Raw genomic sequence first — 15,016 nt, forward strand, 5'->3', positions numbered from 1 at the left:
TTTCTAGAAAATTCAGATGCCTGGGTCCCAACATGGATCCATTATATTAAAACCTCTGGGGGGTTGAGGAGTGAACCCTGGGTGGCCATATTTTTAAAAGTTCCCTAAGTTGACTAACGCATAACTAGAGTTGAAAACCACTGTATTAGACGAAGGACCCTGCAACGCTGACAATTTCTGTTCTCAGAGGCTCAAAATACTATAAAACAAAGAGCCCCTTTTCCTGCAGAATAATACTGGTTCCTTGCTGTGGTGCAAAAAAAAGGATTCTCTTAAAAATGTGCATTCTTTCTTTTTCTTTATTTCCAACTTTGGATTTGGATGATACATAAAGAAAATAAGTCCTATTGGTGAAAATTAGGCTGCCAAAAAAGTCCAGTCTGAAAATACTCCCTGGCTGTGGGCCTGAGAGCATCCTTGAGACAGGGCTGGGGAACTGCTTCAATCACAGAGCGGTCCTGCCTCCCTCCCGTATCACAACCCCTGGGTGGGAGAGCTGGGTGTAGGGTCGCCAACCTCTTGCTGCAGCTGGTCCCCACACCCTGCTTCCTGGGCTCTACTCCCCTCACCCCCAAATGCTCATTCTTCCTCAACTGACTCTAGGTCTGCATTGAGGGAAGTATGCGTGTCTTTTACAGTTTAACTGTTGCTGCAAACATAAAGAAATGTAAAACTCTGAGGTGTAAAACAAAAGACAACCTTGGCTCAATGAACATCAAAGATTCTATAAAATTACTCCATTCTAGGACTCCCTAACAAAATCCCAGACTCAGGGAAAGGAAAGAGCTCTGGCTGGAGGACAGGGCCCCTGGAACGGGTCTTGGTTTTGCCATCTCCTCAATAAGGAGCCCCAGGGACGTGCCATCCTCTGCCTGGGTCTTGATAAAACAAGTGGGCCAGACGGGGAAATCTCTGTGCCCTCCAGCTCTCGTTCCATGATTCTGCAACTGCTTTGAAGGGTCTTCCTCACTCCAAGCGAAAGTCTGCTCTCCGAGACTTGCCCTCACAGTCCTAGCTCTGCCTGGGGGCCACACATCACAGCAACTCCTGATCCTGACCGTGCTTCAGAGATGGCAACACTGTGATTTTGATTTCGGGCCTTGATTCTGCTTTTCTCCAGGCTGGCCAGCCATTCCCCAGGAAGTGATTTTTCACTCCCCTCACCCACCCTGCCCCTGTGGACAGGCCCTAGATGGTCACTCTCCTCCCACTGGGTGGAAACAGGTCTGAGCAGCACCTCTCAGCTTCACCAAGCAGAGAGCGACTGTGCTCCCTTGGCCTGGATTCTCCCTCACACTCGTCTCTATCCACAAACAGTACGCCACTGTCGCATTTTCAGTAAGTTAACTTCACTGACCTTTGTTTTGAGATTTTAACAGACTAGGTGGACACTGGCCAAATGCCCCAGGAGTATAATAATCCTGCCAAGGGCAGATCTGTCCAGTGACTTATAGGCAAACTGGCTCAGGGCAAAAGCTGAATACCCAAGGGGACACAGAACACATATAGATACAGCAGGCTGTTTGCACCTAGAACACCTTTTCTCTCTTCCTCTTGGGTAACTCTCATTGGCTCTTTAGAATTCATCTTGGATGCCACCTCTCCCAGGTAGCCTTCCTAGAATCTGCCAGGTGGAGCCGAGCACCTCTCCTCTGAATGACGTTTCACACTCAGTTGGGGTCCTGCGTCTGCTCCCCACTGAACCAGGGGGTTCCCTGAGGGGAAGGGCTGTGTCTTACCCATCTCAGTACCCCCTGTGCCCAGCTAGGACCTGGCGGGCAGGTGCCAGGAAATGACTGTTGTGAAACTTCAAAAGCCCAAACCATAGGATCAAAAAAAGAAAGAAAGAAAAAATAGCACATCAAAATTAAGAACTTCCGTTCACCAGGGACTTTAAGTTTAGAGACAAGTAACCGAATGGGAGAAGATGTTTGCAAAGCCTAAAGCCAAAAAGGGACTGAAACCTAGATTACGTAAGGAACTCTTACAAATCACCAAGAAAAAGACAATACACTCAAAATAAAAGTGGTCAAAGGATCAGAACTGACAATTAACAAATGGCAGACAAGCACAGGAAGAAATGTCCAAACTCATCAGTAACCAGAGAAATGACATTCAAAACCACAGTATAATATTAATTTATATCTTTAGATTGGCAAAAAATGAGAGAGCTGGCAAACACCAACTGTGGGTGAGAGGTAGGGACACAGGACTCCTCATGCTGGTGGGAGTGGAGATGGGTACAGCCATTCCCAAGAGCCATCTGGCAAATTTTAGGCATGTTGGGTGTTGACACACCTTCCGACCCAACAATTCAGCTCATGGGGATTTGTCCTAAAGAAATACCCAGCTGGGTTCATAAGGGGACATGTACAAGGACACTTATTATGTTTGGAGACAGGGAGTTGAAGGTGACCTGAGTGGCTGTCACTGGGAGAATGGAGGTGTACATCCCCTGGAATGAGCAGTGAGAGCCACAGCCTAGATGCAGACACAGCAACATGGAGGTATCTTAAAAACAAAGTGCTGGCGTGCAGGAGCCAGGAAATGACCGTTGTGAAACTTCAAAAGCCCAAACTTTTGCTTGGAAAAAAAAGCAGAAAAAGTATGTAATCCAGTTATGTCGATGCAAATTCAAAATATGCACACAAAACAGCAATACACATTTTGCAAGGACACATACAAACACAATATCTGCATTAAACACTTAGAATGTTTGCCTTTCTTGGGGAGAGGCAGGAGTGGCATATGAGAATATGAGGGAAATAAAGGTACAAACAAACAAGAGGGGCTTTCATGGACCAGGGATAACAACGTTCCATGAAATGAGGAGTGTGAAGTGTGTCCTGAGGAAGTAAGATAGCACTTTGCTCAAGAAACTCTGGAGGGGGTAAATCTGGTATCATTGTGAAGAGTGCCCAGGAGAGGAGCAGGAAGCCAACAGCTGTCACAGCTCTTCTCTGTGCTAGTCACTGAGCCAGGCTCATTCATAGCCTCAGGTCATTGGAGTCTCACCATCACTCTCAAGCAAGGTAAACAATCACCTTTTATTTCACCATTTTATTTATTTTATTTTTAATTTTTTTGCCACACTGTGCGGCATGTGGGATCTTAGTACCCCGACCAGGGATCGAACCCGCGTCCCCTGCATTGGAAGTGCAGAGTCTTAACCACTGGACCGCCAGGGAAGTCCCATTTCACTATTTTAAAATAAGTGCTGAGGGACTTCTCTGGCGGTCCAGTGGTTAGGACTCCGCACTTCCAATGCAGGGGGTAGGAGTTCCATCCCTGGTTGGGGAACTAAGATCCCACATGCTGCGTGGCACGGCCAAAATAAATAAATAAATAAATAAATAAGCTAATGTAAAGTGTCTTTAAACTTACTTTCAAAAAAATAAAAATAAAATTAAGAAGTGCTGAAATGATGTCTCAGAGAGATTAAGCCACAGTGCCTGGCTAGCAATGATTAGGCATGGCTGCTTTGAAGCTCACATACTTTCCACATGAGAGGAGGTGAGTTCCCCATCACTGGAGGCATTCAAGTAGAGGCAATGCTGTAAAGGAAAGTCAGGGTTGCCTTCAACATGGAGAATCTATGGCTCAATGAAAGACAAGGTCTGCTAAATAATTCTGTCTTCCAAGCCACCTTCCTTGAGCTCCCTGAAAGGTAAGCCCTGGATCATGGGGGCTGGGAGGTATCAAGGTCAGGGTCAGACTTCCAGCCTGAAAGAGCCCATATTCACGTGTGCCCTTCCATTCCTGCTGACCCACAACACTTCTGTAACTTGTAACTTCTGTAACTTGTGTAACTTGCAGTTTAGTGGACTATGTCTCCACTCTTAACATCAAGTCGAGGGGCAGTCCAAAAAACTGGCCTTTCCAGACCCATGGCTTAGTGAAGAGAGCTATAATATATGCCTTAACAGAAGGAAAAGGATATTAAAAATCAGCCTTAAGAGTCTCAAACTAGAGTCAAACTAGCTCCAAAAATTTTCTAGTAGGTTCTGGGAAATTATCTTCCTGCTTTTATGGGCACTGGCACTTGGCCAGAGAGATTATGAAGCCCCTACAGGGAGTGGCGGGGGCAGAGGCTTATTCAACTTGGCTTCCCCAGAGGACTTGGTAAGGCGCCTGGCAGATGCTCAGGAAATGCGCACTGCATAGAACCGTATCTGTTACCCCGAAGACCAAACGGTAATTAATGTGTGCAAATGGGGAGGACAAACCTACACTTCACTAGGTACCTTCTGAATGACAATTACGTTTTTAGGGCGGTGGAAGACCCCATCCCTTCAAATCAGGTGGCGAAGTATAAAATTCCAAAGTCTGAGTCCTTTATGCTGCACAGAAGCAGTCCAAATTCAAGCAGATTATCATTCACCGCGATTCTTACAAACAGGCTTAATGAAGGCAGCGACGGTGAGTTAGAGCGGCAGATGCTGAGATTTCACCAAGAACAGCATAAACAAGGCTCTAATCATGGCTTCACTCAACTTCCTTTCCTGCTGCTGCAAATTCTGAGCCATGTTTAGACTTCGTTAGTAACATGGATTCTTTTTTCTCTCAAGGGGAAAAAAAAAAGCCAATTCCCTAGTATTCATCCTCATCTACACGTGGTTTGATGCAAGTCAGTGATGGCATGGGGGAGGCGTGCTGAACTTGGAGTTGAAAGGGGGTTAGGTCCACTGCACCCAAGGTGTGTGTCCGAGGGGATGCTAATACCTACCTTACCTACTGCCACGGGTGGGTCCCTCAGAATGGTGCCTGAGCCAAGAGTAAGAATGCATGTAATTTATTTGGGAGGTGATCCTCGAACACATTGATAGGGGTGTGGGGAGGTGAGACAGAGAAGGCAAGGGAGCCAGGGCAAGGTGCATTAATGAGCAGGTTTCTGAGAGGCCAAGTGAGGCTCAATCTCATGGGGACCTCTGGAGACAGAGCGGAACATACCTTGGAGTTCTTGGGAGCTTCCACCCAAGTGAGAAGGACACTGGGGGATTTATCCTCCACTTCTCATCCATCCCTGGCTCAGGGCTGCCCTGGAAGCATTAAGTCCCTGAATATCTGTCCTGTTCCTCGCACAGGGGGAGAGGTGTAGGTGCTCTTAATAAGATGCTTGTTTGGAACCATGGATGCTCAGGGACTACAGGTGGGACGCTGATGGCATCTGCCACACCTACCCCCTAGGACTGGGGGCTCTGGGAAGCCTTGAAAACAGAGTAGATGGAGGGAAGCTGGGAGTGAGGAAGGTCATGTTTAGGGCTCTGAAACTCTCTCTGGATACAAAATGCCTCAGCCTCACGAGGGACCATGGGGCTAGCCCTGACACATTATTTTAGAGTAGTTCTGTCTATCCAGCATTCCTAAGTTTGCAAAAAAGGTCATTTCTCCAGCCTGGAACAACAATGGCCACCATTGTGAAGTAGCTTCAGTTCACATTTCTGTTGTCAAGACTAACTGCTGTTTGTCAGACATTCTGCGTTGACTCAAGCCACTGGAAACCAGGAGTAAATGAGCATGCTCTCAAATTTCCACAAGCCGGATCACTCACCAATTCAGTAAACATTTACCAAGAGCCAGCCAGGAACCAGGTAGCATGCTAGTAATGTGACTAGCTTCCTAGCACCCAGTGTTTATAGAGCAAAATGTCATTTGGCCCAGCCCCAGGGGACAGGCAGGGTTGGCATTAGTGTCATCCCATTTTCCAGAGGAGGAAATTGAGGCTTAGGGAGATAAAGTGACTTGCCCAGGGTCACACTGCTGGTAAACTTCAGAGCAAGGGCTTGAATACAGGTCTTTTGCCTCCAAATTAATTTAATAAACTTGTACCAGGGGTCTACTGAGTGCCAGGCTCTTGTGATACCAATCCTACAACTCTGGAATCAAAAAGTAGAACAAGGGGCTTCCCTGGTGGCACAGTGGTTAAGAATTCGCCTGCCAATGCAGGGGACACGGGTTTGAGCCCTGGTCCGGGAAGATTCCACATGCTGCGGAGCAACTAAACGCGCGCGCCGCAACTACTGAGCCTGCGCTCTAGAGCCTGTGAGCCACGACTACTGAGCCTGCATGTCTAGAGCCTGTGCTCCGCAGCAAGAGAAGCCACAACAATGAGAAGCCCACGCACTGCAACGAAGAGTAGCCCCCGCTCGCCGCAACTAGAGAAAGCCCATGCACAGCAATGAAGACCCAAAGCAGCCAAAATAATAAAAAAGTAGAACAGGACCATGGATTCCTGGCTCCCCTTTTAGTCTTCTCCAAACAGCCTCCCATTTCCAAATAATTTGTGTTTTAGTTTTACAAAGAAGGTAACAGAGCCTCCTACAAAATGCTTCCTCTACTATAGATAAAAGGGTTTAGAAGGCACCAGGACCTTTACAAACAAGAAGCCAAGAAAGCATCTTTCGTGGTCTCCAGAGGGATGGTGGGATGGGCCAACTTCCAAGATGCTGCCAGCGAGCGCTGAGACAGCCTGGGTGTAAGTCCAGGAGAGACCCTGCAAAGGGAGCCCCACTGCTGGGGCTGGCTGTTTGTGAGTCAGCTCTGCTCTTCCACCGTCCCCTCTTAGAAGAGGGCAGAGGGTGAGGGGGAGAGAGAGGGCTTGAAGGGCACAGCAGAAAACAGCATGGTGACCCCATTTAGAAGCCTTTTTCGAAGTCAATGGCATGAGGCAATTTAGGCTCTAGTAACCCCAAGGTGGGGGGCAGGCCCATCCTCCGGGCAAATTCCGGGAAGGTCCCAGGAGACAGAAGACCAGCCTCTCTTGGAGGTGAACCATGAGCCCAGAGAAGGAAAGGAATGAAACTGCTGTCCCACAGCAAGTCCCTTTCCGTGTCTGAGCCTCAGTTTCCCCTCTGAAATAAGATGACAACCAGGAGCCCTTCCAGCCTGGACAGCCACTCAATAAAGCAATGCCCCTCCATCTTGGCAGCAAGGTACCTCTGAGACCCTCTAAATTTGGAAAACTAACTGTTGTGCTGATAAGAATATGCCCTCAGCACAGCATCCCTCTGCCAACAGGATCAATGTCTGTTTTAAAAACATGTGAACAGGAGTATCTGCAAGGCCCGGCTCTGACAGTCAATAAACGCTGGACACAGAAGTGGCAAAGGCAGGACACTCAGGCGCAGGTGTACATGTGAACACGCAAAGGCTGGCACTTGGGGAAAGTCGAGGTCTAGTCACTTCTCTGCTTCCAGCCAGCTGGGTGTCCCTGGGAGGAACACCTCCCTTCCCTGGGCCTCAGTTTCTCCACTTATACCATGAAGCAGCGGGACGAGATCATCTCTAAGGCCCTGCCCCATGTGACACCCTACATGTCATTAAGTGTTGGGAGCAGCTATAAGAGTAGGCAGACAAAAAGGCACCCGGGGCTTTCAACACACCAAGAAAATGTGGATTTGCCCCAGAAAAGTATCATAATTTTTGACTAAATGCTAATCATAATTGCTACTACTTGCTGAGCAAGAAATATATGCACGTTTCTCTGTGCTATCTCATCTAGTTCTTCCCACATAGGTAGGTAGGTAGGATCATATTCCTATTTTACAGATGAGGACATTGAGGCTCAGAGAGGTGAGTCACTTGCCTAATGTTCTACAGTGACTTGAGCTCAGGTGGTTTCAAACCCACCTCTGAACTACTGTTTGCTACACTGCTTTCCTTATAAATGCCTAAAACCAGTCACTGGAGTTGGTGTCTAATCCTAACATTCAGAAAAAAAAAAAAGCAATAAAATTGGCACACATTTGTAGCTGTGATTGGCCAATCAATAATTTACAAAATATTCTCCCAGAATGATATAATTTGAGAACTGGAAATGTGACAAGAGAATTTAGCTGCAATCACTCAAAAAAAAGTATCTTTGCCAAGATGCTTACTTTGTTCAGCCAATGAAGAAGTAAGCTTTAAAAATGGGAAAATAATTACGTTTGCCTAAAATTACATCTTTTGTGCACACCAGAGAGCTGACGTGCATTTCAATTACCTGCCACAGGAAGACAAATGGGTAAATCTACAAGACTGCATCATGGAGCCATAGTACCGGAGAACACCTCTCCTGACTGATCTGCATCTGGTTGGGATTGTCTGAATGAACCCGAATAACTCGATTTCATTTCTTGCCTTCCCCTGGATGACTCTGGTATCTGCTCAAAGTGAGTGGACACAGAAGGCTCTGCTTTTGTTTCTGGATTTTCTAGAAACATCCAGATACTGAAAAACACTGTATTAATGAAAGGTCCGTCTCATGGTTCTGGCTAACAACCCTGCCAATGACCATATCGGGCCGAACCGAAATTCCTCCAGGCAGAACACCCAGCCCTGCCCCTCTCAGACGCCCTGTGGGCTCTGACAAGCCACCGTCCCTCTCTGGGCCTCCGTTTCCTCCTCATCACATGAGGAATGTGGTCTGAATGGTTGCTGAGGTCCCTTCCAAATCTTACAGAAGAAAGTCTGACAAATGATCTGGTTTCTTAAAAAACCAAATGGTCTGTAAATAGTGTGTGTGGGACAATTATAAATTAAAAGGGACTAAAGAGACACTTCAACCAGATGCAATGAGTGGACCTTGTGTGGGCTCCCCAACAAACCAACTATAGAGTCATTTTCAAGATAATTAGATGATCAACATAGACTCAGAATAAAGCATATTAAAACTTCTTAAATGTTTAAGGTGCAATAACAGTATTGTCGTTATGTTTTAAAAAAGTCCTTATCTAGTAGAAATGCATACTGCGGTATTTATAGATTGAAATGAGATAATGTCTGGGAGCTGCTTTAAAACATTACAGCAAAAAAAGGGGGTAGGGGATGGAGTGAGTCAAGATAAAGCAAGATTGGCAAAATGGTGAAAACAGCTGAAGCCGGGTAATGGGTACATGGGGTTCATTATGCAATTCTCTCGACTTTAGAGTCTATTTGAAAATTTCTATAATCAAAAACTAAAACAATGCAAGATTCCTCAGAATACTGGCATTGACTTAACTGCCACGCCCCATATTTTCAATAAGCCTGAGTCATGTGGAAAGACTGAACAGGCCTGAGAAATAATGCAGTTGAGAAAAAATATTCTAAATAAGTTGAAGCTAATGTTTTCATAGAGAAGTGTTTTCTATTGACTCTTTCTCTTATCTGGAACATCGTACTTTCATTTCTTTTGATGTATTTTATTGCATAAACAGAACATCCTTGAATACAGAATTCATCAATTAGAAAGAATAAGCATCAAAAAGCCTACCTTGAAATTGAGTAAATTTAATGGTCCCCATTCTCTCCCCGTTCCGGAACACAACTTGACCCTAAATAGAAAACAAAACAAAGAAGAACAAAGAAGAAATGCCATATTAGCCCAAACACTACTGATCTCAACTGAAATTCATTAACTGTACAATGTGATTATTATTATTGGAGAAAGAATAGACTCCCGCCAGACCGCGGATGCAAAATTAAACTGTTTTTAAACTGGTTGTGACTTTATCTGGATAATTTGAGGAGCATAAAATCAATAATGGAACCAACACGTGTAAATTAAAGCCCAGATATGCATCATCATTATCATCATGACTATTTATTAAACACCCATGTGCCCTGTGTTATCCCAGGACAAGGTCTTCCAGGGTGTTGGAGAGATGGAGGAAGAGACGAAGAAGCCCTTGGAGACTGGCCCTGCCTCTGCTCCCGTGCCCCACCCATAAAAATGTGGGGCTTTGCCGAAGTTGTTTGGTTGCAGGACCAGAAGGGGGCTAGAGGTCCGTTAGTATTCCTTATTAAGGACAGAGAATGTTTTTGTAAGTTCTTCTTGAGGGGTGACGTCAGTCCCAAATATAACTGGGCTATGGGGCAGCACAAAATTAAGCTTCTTGAGCCAGTGAGACCTGACTAGTGTCACAGGCAGCTAAGCACCCCTCATTAGGGACCCCGGGGGCTAAAGGCAGCATCATCTGCTGCATCTGCCTTGCTGGCTGATACCCAGCTTCCATATGCTGGGCTAAATAAACCAGGAACATAAAGAGGGGATGTGGTCTCTCCTTGCCTATTTACGGTCCACCTAAAATTCTGCAACCATGTAAGGAAATTGACGCAGGTTATATAAATGAATCTTTATGACAAGCTTGAGCGGAAAGGAGGATGATCCTGATTTTACAGATGAAGAAACTGAGATTGAGGGAGGTTATGCCAAGGTCATTGTAAGTGAGGCTGCTGGATTCAAATCCGAGTTTGATTTTAATGCCCATGGAATTTCACTACAGCATGTTGTTTCTGATCCAGAAATAAATTTCTTCCTTTCTTTCCATTAATGTGAAACTAGGAAAATAAATTGTCTTAAAGGTACACTGCTTTATGAGCGCAGTTACGCTCTTGCATCATCAGGTAATAGCAAAGACAATACCACAGATTCCCTTCAATTCTCAAGAGAAAGTTTCAGAAAGTACACATCTTCCCTTGATGGAAATCCAAAGTCTGAGGCCCTGAGGCTTTCGGAACAAAGAGAATCACTCAATCTGTTCTCGGAATGAGAAACACCTTCTAAGGCCACTTTGACACCTTTTTGAGATCCTGAAGACAGCTGCGAGTAGTATCAGTTTGAAACTAACGCCCACCGAATTCTATATTCAGTTGATGGTAAGCAATTCCCTGGAGTGTGAAAACACTTCAATGTAAGGTGAGACAGGAGCTGTGATTTTATTTCTAGGGATGATTAAAAAACACAGAACATCTTCCAAAGGATCGCTTTTATGCGAATGGACCACTTTGCATGGGCGGAAAAGATGCAGATATTGTCCACAGGACATTTCTTTGTTTGACAAAAGTGGAGATCTAACTAATTCACCCATCTCCTGCCAAGCTTTGAAGAACTCCAAAGACTTCTAGACACAAAATGTGGACAAATTCTGCAGAATCTTTATTAGTTAAATTTAAAAAGTATATTGAATGGTATTCAAAGAGTGGATGGAATAATACTGGAGTGGAATACAGGGCGGGGGTGAGAAAGAATCTCCCTTTACTTTTTGGGTTTTCTTTCCTTTCTCCTTTACTTTTTAGATAAAACTCATTAGTTCATCTTTGAAGTAAGACCTGTCATATTTTAGTTTTCTCACAGTAGCTATTTTTACTCACAGTAGCTCCTCCTATCTCCTTAATTTTTCAGGTACTGCAGTGGGAGGAGCCAGCGTCTGAGTATCACAAAGCTGGGTTCAGGGCCCCCTTGGGCAAGTTCCTGAACACCTGAGTTAGGGACCTAGCACAGCTCATGGTCTTCAATGGGCACTCAGTAAATGGCACCAGTAATTTATATTTAAAAACATTTAATAGCAGAGAGCTGAAATTAAAAAAGATTCCAAGCACCAGGAAGCTTTCCAAACTTTGAGAAGAGATTTTCAACATCACATGATTTCAGCTGGCAAAGGGGTAAACCGTTGGGCCCTAATCCAAGGTGGCTTCACCGCTCAGAAACATCAGCCCGCAAGTGACTGAGTTCCCAAACCACACGGGCCGCTGTGTGTTCAGCCAAAGGGAGAAAGATGAGAGGCCTGTGAGTGTGGTAACTGAGAGTAACACGGACAAGCAGATGGGTAACTGGCTGTATCGAGGCTCTGCACCAGAGAAGAGCGGAGAAGCTCTGTGGAGCCCCCTTCTGAGGAAGATTTGACACTTGATTCTTTCCTGAGGTTGTGACCACGGCATCTCTCGGGTTGGATAGATGATGCCAAGTCTGCAACCTTGAGCACGGCTGACTGGATGGGGACTACCACCCCAGCCAGGCCAACGTCGATAGGACTGGACACCAGCGAGGAAGGTCATAAGCCAATCAGGTGATTTTCATGAAATTCTGCCTGATGGATGGCCTCCATGTCAGCAGATGGACAACGCACGACATTCCATAGATATTTACCTGCCCTGGGCGGGTCCTCTTTTAGGTGCTGATTCCTGCTCTCAGAAAGCTTTGTATTTGATTAGGAGAGACAGGCAAAACATGTTCACCAAAAAATGAACGAGATGTTTTCATTTCGTGAAGAGTGCTGTGAAGAAAATCAAAAGGGAGTGCCTGGACAAGCGGAGTGAATTTACTGTGTGGTCAGGAAAGACCTCACTGCAGAGGTGACATAAGAGCTGAGCCCTGCACAGCAAGAAGCAGCTACTCCAGGCAAAAGGAAAGGCCAGGACAAAAGCCCTCAGGTGGGAAAGAACAGAAAGGGCCAGCAGGAGGAGTGTAGTGAGGGAGCGGGCAGGTAGGTGGGGCCTGGGGGCCCTGACAGGGCTCTGGAGGGGATGCTAAGTGCAGTGAAGAGCCATGAGGGCAGGGAGCTAAACAAAGCAGCAATATGATCTGATTTAAGATTTGGGAAGATTGCTCTGGCTGTCCGAAAATGGGAATAGAGACCCGGGCGGCTTAGGCAGCTGGTAATCCAGGTGTGAGGTGACAGAGGCTTAGGCTAGGGTGGTGGTCACATCCTCTCTCTAGCCAGCTCAGAGTTCATGGCCAAGGTGGCTGAGCACTGTGGCCTGAGCAGCAGACGCTTCCCTTCCACTACTACCATCCTGGGGGTGTGGGCACCATGGTAGGCGACCAGATGCCCCCTTCAGGATGGAGACACTTACTTCCCCAGCATCTTGGCTGCTCCTGGGTTGCCCAAAGGGTGCCAGTTAAGGTTATGTCCCTCCTTGGGGGCAGCCTACATCCAGTGGTCAGTGTGAAGGGACACAGTAGTTTGAGCCCCCTTGCTTCAATTCAGGACAGCTGTGAAGGACCGTGGGCTCCAGAGGTCCCCATGGGGTGGCTGAGGCCGTGACTGTAGCTGCGCCCAATTCAACTCATCCCGCTGCCTGACCCTGCTTCACTTCCTCCCTTCGTGTTTTGTTCCTGAGAGCCTCCCTGAAAAACTTCCTGTATGTGAATCTTTGTCTCAGAGTCTGTTTCGTGGGTAAACCAGCCTAAGACACCTGCCATCAAAGGTCATTGGAAATACCTCTTTTTCACAACCCGAAGGAGCCTGAGGTGGTGGGAACAGAGGCAATGGATTCCCAGTGAGGCCCACACGGCAATTAGACTCTTCGGTTTCGCTGTGGCCTGGCATCTCAGCCAGAGGAGCTGGGCTGACTTCGGTTCCTCAAACCCCAGCTTGAGCAGGGATTACTTTTTGCTTTTCTCCCACACACATATTCTTTATGTACATATAAATGCTGTGACTCTCCTTAAGCTTTCTTTTTTTTTTTTTCTTCTCCTTAAGCTTTTGCCATGTGCGATCCAGGGCTGTAACCGAGGATGATTACATCCACTTGAGACCAATCCATGTGACGCATTACACTCCAAAGCAGTGGAGTTTGATAACTCTGGCTGGGGTGGTGGCTGATATCTGTCTTTTGGCTCCCAATCCACACTCACTCTTCTGTGTCCTCCTCTGTGTTGCAGGGGCCCACAGCCTGGAAACCATACTTCCCAGAATCCCCTGCCAGCTGGTTTCCATTTAGGTTCTGCTAATGAGAAGCATTCATGGGGGATTAGAAAGTGTGCAGAAGGGAAAAGCTATTTTTTTTTTTTCTGCTTTGGTTGCAGCAGCAGGAACTGAGTGACTGCAGGTGTCCATGGGCCCCAGCAGCCCTGCACTGTCAGTGTGTGCAGTGGGACTCGGGATAACTGCTCAGTAACCAGTGCTGGGGTCCCTACAGTGGCAGAAACAGCAGTGGCAGGAGCCTCAGAGGCCAGCGTGCTTGCGTCTCCATTATTTTATTTGCATTCCAAATCTGCTCTGTGGTCACTTATAAACTCCTTGGAAGTTAGAATCCATTACCAATCAGCATGCAGTCAAGGAAACAGAAAGCACTTCAGGCATGTCAGAGGCAATGGCAACACCATTCCTCTTTTTTTTTTTTTTTTTGTGGTACGCGGGCCTCTCACTGCTGTGGCCTCTCCCGTTGCGGAGCACAGGCTCTGGACACACAGGCTCAGCGGCCATGGCTCACGGGCCCAGCCGCTCCGCGTCATGTGGGATCTTCCCGGACCAGAGCACGAACCCATGTCCCCTGCATCGGCAGGCGGACTCTCAACCACTGCGCCACCAGGGAAGCCCAACACCATTCCTCTTATTGCTCCTGCAGCCCAAGGGGCTTGGCCATTTTCTGTAAACACTTCTCTCTGGTGACAGTACCTACCTGATTTGCTCCTCCATCCCTTCTAACAAACTTGTAGCCGGTTCCCTGTATTAAATCTCCCTCTGAAATGAGCAGATTTGTACGGCAAATAAAATAATGGAGGTAAAACCCCAAGTGGATAATTTATGAGGATTTTTCTTTTTCCTGAAAGAGATGTTCCTGATGTCAAGGAGAGCAATCTGTTTCATAAAAGCTGATCCAAACTAACAGTTCAGGTTGAATTGGGAGCGATAAATTTGAATTTTCTTTTTTAGAAGAATCTTCAGAACACATAGGACAACATATGGAAAAAAACTTGTTTCTGCATTCGCCAGACAAGAGTACATTTGCCATCAGTGTGACCTTGGACAGTCATTGAGTGTTTCTGAGCATCAATTCTCCTACTTGAAAAATAGGAAGAAAAACACCTACTGCTCAGGATTGTTTGTGAGAATTAAAGAAGACAATTATGAAAAAGGCACAACCCAGGGATGGCGCACACAAAGGTTAACTCTTATGATGCTCCAGGTAATCCGAGTTTGCAAAATTCCACCTGATGTCCCCAGAAAAATCAGTGGAGAGTAAAATGTTCCAGCAGTCAGTAGGATTCAGTGGCCTCCTCTTAGAAAAATTAATTCTATTTTCATTGTTCATCTTTAATGTTTCACTACTAAGCATGAGTGAAATTTATTCCAACAACAGTTCATGAATTGTACAGGTCAAGCCCTACACTGGAAAATTTTTTTTGTCTCTTTCAAAGGGAAGGGACTCCCTGCCCTGGAAAATGATCTGATGTCGGGCTGGAGCTGGAGGTTACACAGAGGGAAGACTCGCTAGGCTCAGTCTAATCTTGTGGAGCCCTGGGCCCACTGAGGGACACAGTCTCTGC

At 46.3% G+C, this 15,016-nt stretch overlaps 1 protein-coding gene across 1 annotated transcript in view; it reads right to left on the reverse strand.

Moving 5' to 3' along the window:
• The window catches only part of GABBR2 (gamma-aminobutyric acid type B receptor subunit 2), a 366,883-nt gene that overhangs the window by 90,110 nt on the left and 261,757 nt on the right, over positions 1 to 15,016 (reverse strand). The window contains exon 8 of the mRNA XM_033858335.2: positions 9,236 to 9,296. Within this exon, the coding sequence (XP_033714226.1) occupies positions 9,236 to 9,296 (61 nt within the window). The remainder of the gene's footprint in view (positions 1 to 9,235; positions 9,297 to 15,016) is intronic.

The sequence above is a fragment of the Tursiops truncatus genome, chromosome 6, assembly GCF_011762595.2.
Source record: "Tursiops truncatus isolate mTurTru1 chromosome 6, mTurTru1.mat.Y, whole genome shotgun sequence".
Classification (NCBI taxonomy): Eukaryota; Metazoa; Chordata; class Mammalia; order Artiodactyla; family Delphinidae; genus Tursiops; species Tursiops truncatus.